The 11,464-nt window shown below is 43.8% G+C and overlaps 1 protein-coding gene across 1 annotated transcript; it reads right to left on the reverse strand.

The window, feature by feature from the left end:
• Positions 1-1,365: 1,365 nt before the first annotated feature.
• On the reverse strand, positions 1,366-8,026 carry sh3bgrl3 (SH3 domain binding glutamate rich protein like 3). Its single transcript, XM_003227368.4, has 3 exons — positions 7,866-8,026; positions 5,779-5,946; positions 1,366-2,269 (listed from the first exon to the last, which is right to left on the reverse strand). The coding sequence occupies exons 1-3, from the start codon at positions 7,911-7,913 to the stop codon at positions 2,204-2,206; spliced, it is 282 nt and encodes a 93-aa protein (XP_003227416.1). The 5' UTR covers positions 7,914-8,026; the 3' UTR covers positions 1,366-2,203.
• Between the last annotated feature and the right edge of the window lie 3,438 nt (positions 8,027-11,464).

Consider the following 11,464-nt stretch of genomic DNA (forward strand, 5'->3'; position numbering starts at 1 on the left):
CCCCATAACCATTTCCCACCTGCCTTTATGTAACCAAAATGTCACTTTTCAACACCGTGCATAAATGGTGGAACTTGCTGCCACTAGGTGTAGTAAAGGCTGCCCATTTGAAGGGATTTAAAAACTAGATTGAATTTGTGAAGGGAAACCAACAGTGTTCATTAGTCAGGATGGTGATGTGCCACCCATATCCAAGGCAATATTGTGCATTGCTTGCTGGGGAGTGCGAGATGGATGGTGCAATTGCACTCATGTTGTCTGTGGGCAGTCGACTGGCCAGCTCAGTGCAGAATAATGGATTAGGCGAGTGGCCTTCCAGGTGTTTTGGACTCCAACTCCCAGGAGCCCTAGCCAAGCTGTCCAGTGGTCAGGAATTCTGGGAGCTGAAGTCCAAAACACCTGAACGGCCACAGGTTGTGAACACTGGATTAGACCAAACATTTATCACAATATGACAAAGTTTTTTTGGGGAAAAGGAAACTTGTATATACAGTAGAGTCTCACTTATCCAACATAAATGGGCCGGCAGAATGTTGGATAAGCGAATATGTTGGATAGTAAAGAGAGATTAAGGAGAAACCTGTTAAACATCAAATTAGGTTATGATTTTACAAGTTAAGCACCAAAACATCATGTTAAACAACAAATTTGGCAGAAAACGTAGTTCAATATGCAGTATTGCTACGTAGTAATTACAGTATTTATGAATTTAGCACCAAAATATCACGATGTATTGAAAACATTGACTACAAAAATGTGTTGGATAATCCAGAATGTTGGATAAGAGTGTTGGATAAGTGAGACTCTACTGTACCAGCTAAACCCTTAGATCAAGTTATTCTTGAGGGCACAAGGGGAACATTCTCTCCGCTGGTTAAACCAAGTGTGCATATGGAATCCAGGCCCTATGTAGTTAGTTAGCACCAAATTTTACCAACTAGCCCCTTATGCCTCACATAGTTTTTACCAAAAGGTTAATCCACCTGGTAAGTCAGTCCTTTTTGCTATTGAGAGGATAAGCAGCCATTAGGCCTAAGGTCCAGCAACTTTAGAAACAAAGAGCACTTGGAGCAATTCTGTTGCTGCAAATGCAGCTTCGGTGTTTTTGGCTTTCAAAGCTCATGCTTCTTTTGAAATATCAGTTATTTCTAGATGGTTGCAACGAGGATGCCATTTTGGATACGAACTGTGCTCAAGCCTTTCCTGTGCACCTCGCAGAGCAACAACACTCCTTTCTTTGCTGAGCTGAACAAACACAATCAATGCGCCTACAAAGAGAGCTGGAAAATGGGCCTCTGGATCAATACGAAAAGGGCAGTCTGTGTTGATCTTCCAAGGCACACATATAGACGCAACGCCATGGCGGAGCTTTTTAGCAACATTTAATAGCATCTCAGAGGAGATGGCTGTTTACAAATTGCTTTGAGCAAGACCAAAACAAAAACACAAACAAAATGCACTTGGTCCATGTTTGCAAAAGGCCGACTCCGTCAAGGAAAGCAGGAAAGAGCTGGTGCGAGAGCAGATTCGGATTGTGTGCGTCTCACTCCTTTACCTGTCCAAAGGCAGGTGGGTTTTTTCCCTATGACGGGGAGAGAACGCACTTGTGGAATATAAAATCTGCTCTTCCCAGCCTTTGGGAAATGGCTTTCCTGAGAGAGCCCGAGCGGCACGGAAGTCGCTTTAAGACAGATATGTACACAAGCCCACCCCATCTCACTGGGCAAAAATGAAACCTTGATACACAGCCTTGTGCGGTGCTTTTGCCATTGCTATTTCACAAAAATAATCTTGTTTCCTGGGTTAGAACAACAAGGGAGATGCCTAAGCCAGCCTTTGCGCATCGAGGGCCATTGGTGATAAGACAAAAAAGCAGCCGCAGCCCACCCTTTTCTTCTCAAGGGCAGGTTCAGCGTGAGAAAGGATTTTGGTTTTTTTCCCATGTCCTTGACTGGAAGATTTCTCTGTCCACAGAGGCACAAGGCCCGGCTGCCTTCAGAGGAAGGTGAAGAGTCTTAAGAATAGAGAGTAAAGCAGGCAACAGAATTCAGAGGCAACTGTGGAGGGGTTTGGTCACAGAGGGTTGGGAGAGGGTGGCCGATGGTTTGGGGAGTGGGAGGCAATGAGATGATCCATTTGGAACAAGTCGGGGTAAAAAGGATTGGAAGAGAGAGGAAAAGGACAGGGTTGGGAAGAGGCATGCTCAGGCTAACTTGAGGAATTCCTTCAGGGTGTTCTGTTCCACGGCTTCCACAAAGAGTTCGTAGTCCTGCCGGGTGGGAGAAGCAAGAAAAGACACAAGGGCAGGGTCAGAAACAAATAAATATGCAACAAAAGGTTCAGTCTATCTTCGGAGAGCAATGATTGGTAGTAAGACAATTCACTGTTTTGGTTGGATGTAAACATGGACCCCATACAGGTAAAGGGAAAGATTATTCCCTGACATTAAGTCTAGTGTCTGATTCGGGGTTGGTGCTTATTTCCATTTCTAAGCCGAAGAGCCGGCGTTGTCCATAGACACCTCCAAGGTCATATGGCCGGCATGACTGCATGGAGAGCCATTACCTTCCAGCTGGAGCAGTACCTATTACTCTACTCACATTTTTGCATGTTTTCAAACTGCTAGGTTGGCAGAAGCTGGGGCTAACAGCGGGAGCTCATTCCGCTCCCGAGATTTGAACCTGGGACCTTTCGGTCCGCAAGTTCATCAGCCCAGTGCTTTAACACACTGTGCCACCAGGGGCCCCAATTAGGGTTCTAGTTCTAGTGCGAGAGTTCTAGTTTGGTTCAATTCCATAGTTGGTGGAGTCCAGAATGCTCTTTGATTGTAGGGGAACTATAAATCCCAGCCACTACAACTCCCAAATGGCAAAGTCAATCCCCACCCAACCCCACCAGTTTTCAAATTTGGGCGTATCGGGTATTTGTGCCAAATTGGTGCAGTGAATGAAAATACATCCTGCATGTCAGATATTTACATTACGATTCATAACAAGAGCAAAATGACAGTTAGGAAGTCTGCTCCCGGATTCGAACCTGCAGCCTTTTGGTCAGCAAGTTCAGCAGCTCAGCGTTTTAACACGCAGTACCACCGCAGGCCCTGGACCACATGGGTGAACCCCCAAATATTGTTTCCAGTGCTGGATGCCTCTGTGATAATAATAATAGTTTATTTACACCCCGCCTCTATCTCCCCAAAGGGACTCGGGGCGGCTTACAAAGGTCGAACCCAGATTAAAACAGTAACAATATAAAACACATCTGATGTATGCAATTATAAAACAGGCATTTTCACATACAGGTAAAATAGCAGACTTAATAACATAATTAAAACAGTTTGAATTTATGCAGTTTGACACTGCTTTAGGAGCTTCCGTTGGCACAGTGGGTTAGACCCTTGTGCCAGCAGGACTGCTGACTTGAAGGGTAATGGTTTGTCTTAAAACACAATACAGGACCTCCTAGGCTCCATCAGTCGCCCAAAGATGAGTGGAAACAGCCATTTCCAATTTTAGTTGCTGATTTTCCCTACGAATGGGAATCAAGCTCCCCAAAGCTGCACCAACTGGGTTTTGAGATGAGCCAGTATAAACAACCTCTCTTGAATGAAGTCCACCAGTTATTCTGGAATACAACTTCTGTAAAACCCAACTAGGTGAGAAGATGCAATCCAGAGTATCAGGTGGGCACCAGGTTGAAGGACGTTTATCAATGCAATGTTTACAATGTCTCACAAAAGGTCCCCAAGGAAAAGACATCTGTGTGGCCTGAAACAACAAAAGGAAAGTGCCATCGGGAATCTTGGAATGCGTCCAAATAAAAAAAATCTAGCATCACAAAACCTAAATCCACACATTCTGGCAGAGATGCCCATGCTCAAGGCATGCCCACCCTTTGGAGCCAGGCAATGCTCTGACTCTTGGCTCAGCTCAGCTGGAGTAGAGCCAATGATCCATTCCTGAATGCTGAGTCAACACACACAGAGAAATGCATCCAATGTGTCCACTTTTTGGCTGACAAAAAGATACAAGCCCATTTGTGCAAACCAGGCCTGACCGGGTGAGAAGGCATGACAGTCAAGTTGGCAGACGGGACCAAATGGGGAGGGAGAGACAACACTCCAGAAGACAAAAGCAGAATTCATAACAATCTTAACAGTGAACTTCAACAGGGACAAATGCAAGCGACTCCACTTAGGCAGAAAAAAATGAAATGCAAAGATGCATATTTTGGGATGCTTGGCTCAACAGCAGGATGTGTGAAAAAGATCTTGGCGTCCTTGTGGACAACAAGTCAAACATGAGCCAACAATGTGATGCAGCAGCTAAAAAAGCCAATGGGATTTTGGCCTGCATCAATAGGAGTATAATACCTAGATCTATTGAAGTCATGCTACACCTCTATCTGCCTTGGTCAGGCCACACCTGGAATCACACTATGTCCCATTCTGGGAACCGCAATTGAAGGGAGATGTTGACAAGGTGGAAAGTGTCCAGAAGAGAGTGACTGAAAGGATCATGGGTCTGGAGAACAAGCCCTATGAGGAGCGGCTTAAAGAGCTGGGCATGTTTAGCCTTCAGAAGAGAAGGCTAAGAGGAGACATGATGAGGTCCACAGAATAAGAAGTGAGAGGAAGTCAGGGAAGAGGGAGCAAGCTTGTTTTCTTCTGTCCTGAAGACTAGGACGCAATGGAACAACAGCTTCAAATTACAGGAAAGGAGATTCCACTTGAACACGAGGAAGAATTTCCTCACTGAGAGAGAGAGCTATTCAACAGTGGAACTCTCTGCTGCAGAGTGTGGTGGAGGCTCCTTCTTAGGAGGCTTTGAAACAGGCTGGGTGTCCAATGTGCTTATTATTATTATTATTATTATTATTATTATTATTATTTTTTCCTGCTTCTTGGCAGAATGGGGTTGGACTGGATTGACCACAAGGTCTTTTCCAACTCTAGAATTCTATGATCCTATATATAACACAAAATTGACACGGCCATAGGCTTTTAAACAGATGGCTATCTGTCGGGGGTGCTTTGATTGTGCTTATTATTATTATTATTATTATTTTCCTGCTTCTTGGCAGAATGAGGTTGGACTGGATTGTCCACAAGGTCTTTTCCAACTCTAGGATTCTATGATTCCATATATAACACAACTAGCTGTGCCCGGCCATGCGTTGCTGTGGCAAAGTGGTGGTGGTATTGGTTAAAAATTGTTGTGTAATTTTTATTTGAGGTCATTTGCATTTTTAAATTAATTTTATTGTAAGTTATATTTTTATTTATTATATTTTATTATTTTCTTGTATTATTTTTAGTTATTTTCTGTTATTATAGTATTTTATTGTATCAATTTTTTAGTGTTTTTTATTATTTTTTATTGGGTTGCTAGGAGACCAAGTTGGAGGAGCTTAGCCTTCTAACTGGCAGCAATTGGATAAAAGCAATTATTCCTCTCTCTCTAATTAGGACTTTATTTTTCTTTTCTTTTTGTTGTATCAACCTAGAGGCGTGGATGATGGGTTGTGTTGTCAAATTTCGAGGTCGGGGGGCCTGTAGTTTTGTTGTTTTGTGGGTCGCCATGATGCCATCACTCTTTTATATATATAGATATTGACATGGCTTTTAAACAAATGGCCATCTACCGGGGGTGCTTTGATTGTGCTTTTCCTGCCTGGCCGAAACGGGGTTGGACTAGATGGCCTTTGGGGTGGGTCTCTTCCAAAAATCTAGGATTCTGAGTTCCTATCAATTGGGGATCCCAGGTCGCAACAACTCACCCCGCAGTAGCTGTCCCCATTGAAGATCTGGGGCGGGATGGCTTTGGGGTCCCCCGACTTGGCCCGCATCTCTTCCCGCAAGGCGTTGTCCTGGGAGATGTCCACCAGGTTGTACTTGATGTTCTTCCCGTCCAGGATCCGGGTCACTTCGCTCTGCTGGGACTTGATCTGCAAGGAAGAAAAGGGGGAGAAAGAAACAGAAGAAGGAATAAACGATGAGCCACACCTTATGGGGGGGGATCCTTCTTTCAAAAGGGGGAACGCCGAAGGCGGTCCCCCTTTTGAAAGATGGATCCCGCCCTCTTCTTCCAGGCCATCCCTCTGGCTTCTTCCCAAAACTGGGCAGCCTTGGAGGAAAGAAAAGAAACCCCAAACTTGATGCAAAGCCACAACCTTAACCCTGATGCAAACAAACAACTCTAACCCTGATGCAAACAAACAACCGTAACCTTAATGCAAAGCTACAACTCTAACCCTGATGCAAACAAACAACCCTAACCTTGATGCAATCAAACAACCCTAATCTTGATGCAAAGCTACAACCCTAACCCTGATGCAAATGAACAACCCTAACCCTGATGCAAACAAACAACCCTAACCCAGATACAAAGCTTCAACCTTAACCTTGATGCAAAGCTACAACCCTAACCCTGATGCAGACAAACAACCCTAACCATGATGCAAAGCAACAACCCTAACCCTGATGCAAAGCAACAACCCTAACCCTGATGTAAACAAACAACCCTAACCCTGATGCAAACAAACAACCCTAACCCTGATGCAAACAACTGTAACCTTGATGCAAAGCCTCAACCCTAACCTTAATGCACAGCTACAACCCTAACCCTGATGCAATCAAACAACCATAACCTTGATGCAGCTACAACCCTAACCCTGATGCAAACAACCCCAACCTTGATGCAAAGCCTCAACCCTAACCTTAATGCACAGCTACAACTCTAACCCTGATGCAAAGCCTCAACCCTAACCCTGATGCAAATGAACAACTCTAACCCTGATGCAAAGCTACAACCCTTACGCTGATGCAAATGACCAACTCTAACCCTGATGCAAACAAACAACCCTAACCTTGATGCAAACAAACAACCCTAACCTTGATGCAAAGCCTCAACCCTAACCTTAATGCACAGCTACAACCCTAACCCTGATGCAATCAAACAACCATAACCTTGATGCAGCTACAACCCTAACCCTGATGCAAACAACCCCAACCTTGATGCAAAGCCTCAACCCTAACCTTAATGCACAGCTACAACTCTAACCCTGATGCAAAGCCTCAACCCTAACCCTGATGCAAATGAACAACTCTAACCCTGATGCAAAGCTACAACCCTTACGCTGATGCAAATGACCAACTCTAACCCTGATGCAAACAAACAACCCTAACCTTGATGCAAACAAACAACCCTAACCTTGATGCAAAGCCTCAACCCTAACTTTAATGCAAAGTTACAACTCCAAACCTGCTGCAAACAAACAACCCTAACCTTGATGCAAACAAACAACCCTAACCTTGATGCAAAGCCTCAACCCTAACTTTAATGCAAAGTTACAACTCCAAACCTGATGCAAACGAACAATTCTAACCCTGATGCAAAGCAACAACCCTTATGCTGATGCAAACAAACAACCCTAACCCTGATGCAAACAAACAACCCTAACCATGATGCAAAGCCTCAACCCTAACCCTGATAAAAAGCCTCAACCTCAACCTTGATGCAAAGCCTCAACCTCAAACCTGATACAAAGCCTATCCCAAGTCCTGATGCAAAGCCTGAACCCTAACCTTGATGCAAGGCCACAACCCCAACCCTAACACAAAGCCTCAACCTCAACCTTGATGCAAAGCCTCAACCCCAAACCTGATACAAAGCCTATCCCAAGTCCTGATGCAAGGCCACAACCCCAACTCTAATGCAAAGCTACAACCTTAACCCCTGATGTAAAGCTACAACCCTAACCCTGATGCAAACAAACAACCCCAACCTTGATGCAAAGCCTCAACCCCAAACCTAATACAAAGCCTCAACCCCAACCCCTGATGCAAAGCCCTTTTTCTTCTTTACCTCCCTGGAGCCAGTGACCGAGGTGCTGTAGACGGTCAGGCTGGCCATGGCGCACGCGTCTCTCTTTCTTTCTTTTCTTCCTTCCTTCTCTTCCTCTTCTTCCTTCCTTCTCTTCCCAGCCGCTCCCTCCTGGATGCAAAGCAAGGCTGCGGGGGAGGGAGGGAGGGAGGGAGGGCTCTCTCCCCACATGTGATGCCTGCAGGACCAATGGGGCCCCGAGGAGCGAGTGGGCATGCTCCAAGCCAGCTCCAGCCAGATGTGGCTGCTTTTTTTTGGCTCGAGGAAGAAGGCATGGGAGAGGGTGGGTGGGGGTGAGCACCAAGTGGGGGGTTTATATCCTTCCAGGGTGGAAGAAAGAACTCTGGTCTGTTTTTGAACGTTGCAGTTGGTCACCCTGATTAGCACTGAGTGGCCTCGCAGCTCCAAAGCCTGGCTGCTTCCTGCCCAGGTCGAATCCTTTGTTGGGAGGTGATTAGCTGACCCTGATTGTTTCCTCTCTGGAATTCCTGAGTGTTTTTGTTTACTATCCTGTGATTAGCATTCAATGGCCTCGCAGGTTCAGAGCCTGGCTGCTTTCGGCCCCGGGATCGAATCCTTTGTTGGGAGATAGATGATTAGCTGGCCCTGATTGTTTCCTCTCTGGAATGCCTGTTTTCTGAGTGTTGTTCTTTGTTTACTATCCTGTGATTAGCATTGAATGTCCTTGCAGCTCCAAAGCCTGGCTGCTACCTGCCCAGGTCAAATCCTTTGTTGGGAGGCGATTAGTTGGCCCTGATTGTTTCCTCTCTGAAATTCTCTTGTTTCCTGAGTGTTATTCTTTGTTTACTATCCTGTGATTAGCATTGAATGTCCTCGCAGCTCCAAAGCCTGGCTGCTTCCTGCCCTGGTCGAAGCCTTTGTGGGGAGGTGATTAGCTGGCCCTGATTGTTTCTTGTTTGGAATTCCCGTGTCTTCTGAGTGCTGTTCCTTATTTACTGTCCTGATCCCAACAAAGGATTCCTGCCAGGCTTTGAAGCTTCAAGGCCAGTCAGTGCTAATCAAGCTGGCCAACTGCAAGATTCGCACTTGCCTCAAACAGGAGTTCCAAGGATGTTGTGTTTTTTCCGGGCTGTATGGCCATGTTCCAGAAGCATTCTCTCCTGACGTTTCGCCCACATCTATGGCAGGCATCCTCAGAGGTTGTGAGGTATATTCTTACCACCCTGGACAGATATATAAACCCCACTTGTCCTGTTTCCAACAGACCTCACAATCTCTGAGGGTGCCTGCCATAGATGTGGGCGGAACGTCAGGAGAGAATGCTTCTGGAACATGGCCGTACAGAAAAAACTCACAGCAACCTAGATGGCCCTTGTTGATTTTCCCAACTCTGTGGTTCTTTGAGTTGCCAGAAGGGAGGGAAAGTAGAACATGATGTGACAGCAATTCCTTAATTATCTGATCTCGTTCCTTTCGACATGTGTTTAATTCAGGACTTGAGGAAATGCAGCTTTGTGGGCCAAAGGCTTCTGGTTTCTGCCAAAGGTACTTAACTTCCCCACCCACTTGACAATTGTTGAATTTCCCAACCCGTGAGCAGTAAAGTGGCACCAACAGTTAACTTCATGTGATAGTTTTACCCACACAGACATCAGAGTTTTGGTAAGATATCATTGGCAAGGATGCAGAACTGACAGCCTGAGAACATGTTGAAAAACAACTCATTTATATGTTTTCCAAGTAAGGTTCCTTATATCAAATCTGACAATTAGGGTAACAAAAGGACAGGGTCTAAATCAGAGCTTCTTAAACCTTTCCCACTCGAGACCCCTTTCCCTCCAATAAATGTTTATGGGACCCCAGGTATAAAAATCAAACATGTACTAATAAGCTCTCTAGATAGATATCTGAAACCCTGGATAACAGCATTCTATATTTTGACTATGCTTGGACCAGAGGCATACCATTACATTGCACTAAAAGCCCTATAAACACTTCCTGGGGAAGAGAATGGGTAAGCAAAACCACAAATATCAAATCCGTGGATAAGAGGGCCATGCTGTATTTTAAATTGCAGCAGCTTGCAGTGAGAGGAAAAGTGTGTTGGCAAGTTTCTTGCATTTTCACAGCAGCCCTGCAAAAGCATGTGTCCGTGCCACAAAGTCCTGCCACCAATTATTTTGAAAGCTTCGCTGCTCAAATTACTGGACTGACCGCCAATGGAAGGGAATTGGGACTGTAAGCTCCAGATAATTGCAATTGCTACGGTTTGTTTATTTGGCTGCTTCAGTTGACATTGTACTTTTCCTGTCCATTAGTGAAATGCGGTCGGTCATCCAGAGTTGGAGCCAAGAGACCTTAATTGCAAAACAGACCCACAAAAAACGCAAGATTTTTTTTCCTCATCCAACGTTTTGACAAAAGATAATTGATTTCAAAGGTCTTTATTCCCATCCCAACCTTCCTGAAGCATTTGGTTTGAAGTCTATTTCAAACCTGAAATCACCATCTGAAAACTCAACATTTTGCTAAGAACAAACACCATTTCCCAGAAGATCTTGGCTACCTTGTCTTTCCTTGCAATCTCAGCCAAAGATTATTCTTTTTTTACTACTACGGTTAGATTTACAATATGAAGGCCCCAATTGTTAACCTAATAATAATAATAATAAGAAGAAGAAGAAGAAGAAGAAGAAGGAAGTGTCCGATGTGTGATCCAATACAACAGCCAGCAGTGTCTGCTGTGGACTCATCTTGTTGTGTTTCTAATAATAATCATAATCCAGCATATCTATCTTGTTCGCTGTGTCAAACTATGTTGTGTCAATAATAATAATAATAATAATAAATCACACAGTCCTAAACACTTGGGAAGTGTTCAACATGTGATTCTGTGATACGAAATCCAGCATATACATCTCGTTTGCTGTGTCATACTATGTCTTTGTGTCAATAATAATAATAATAATAAAACTTTATTTGTATTCCGTCCTATCTCACCAAAGGGATCCAGGATGGAACCTAGATTAGCCTTTGGAAGTATAATTTTACAAGTTACTATTTCCCAGTCCTGAAACTGAGTTTTGTTAGTTATTTGCGCTCTCTGTTCATTATTTGCCATTATTTACATACATTGGAGTCTCGCTTATCCAATGTAAACGGGCCGGCAGAACGTTGGATAAGCGAATATGTTGGATAATAAGGAGAGATTAAGGAAAAAGTTATTAAACATTAAATTAGGTTATGATTTTACAAATTAAGCACCAAAACATCATGTTATACAACAAATTTGACAGAAAAAGTAGTTCATTACACATTAATGCTATGTAGTAATTACTATATTTACAAATTTAGCACCAAAATATCATGATATACCGTGTTTCCCCGAAAATAAGACAGTGTCTTATATTAATTTTTGCTTCCAAAGATGTGCTAGGTCTTATTTTCAGGGGATGTCTTATTTTTCCATGAAGAAGAATTCATATTTATTGTTGAACAAAAAAATGAACATTTATTATATACTGTATAATAGTTGTCACCACTAACCAGCATAACCAGACAATCTGTGAATCCTATCAAGAATTTCTTGTTACTACCATTATTTCCATGTACAACAGTCA

Source organism: Anolis carolinensis, unplaced genomic scaffold (assembly GCF_035594765.1).
Source record: "Anolis carolinensis isolate JA03-04 unplaced genomic scaffold, rAnoCar3.1.pri scaffold_10, whole genome shotgun sequence".
Classification (NCBI taxonomy): Eukaryota; Metazoa; Chordata; class Lepidosauria; order Squamata; family Dactyloidae; genus Anolis; species Anolis carolinensis.

Bases quoted from the DNA above. Each gene is read 5' to 3' on its own strand.
- sh3bgrl3 (XM_003227368.4), bottom strand. From the start codon at position 7,913: ATGGCCAGCCTGACCGTCTACAGCACCTCGGTCACTGGCTCCAGGGAG. The intron at 5,947-7,865 runs GTAAAGAAGAAA...TCTTCCTTGCAG, and splicing joins CGGTCACTGGCTCCAGGGAG to ATCAAGTCCCAGCAGAGCGA. The intron at 2,270-5,778 runs GTGAGTTGTTGC...CCCACCCGGCAG, and splicing joins ATGGGGACAGCTACTGCGGG to GACTACGAACTCTTTGTGGA.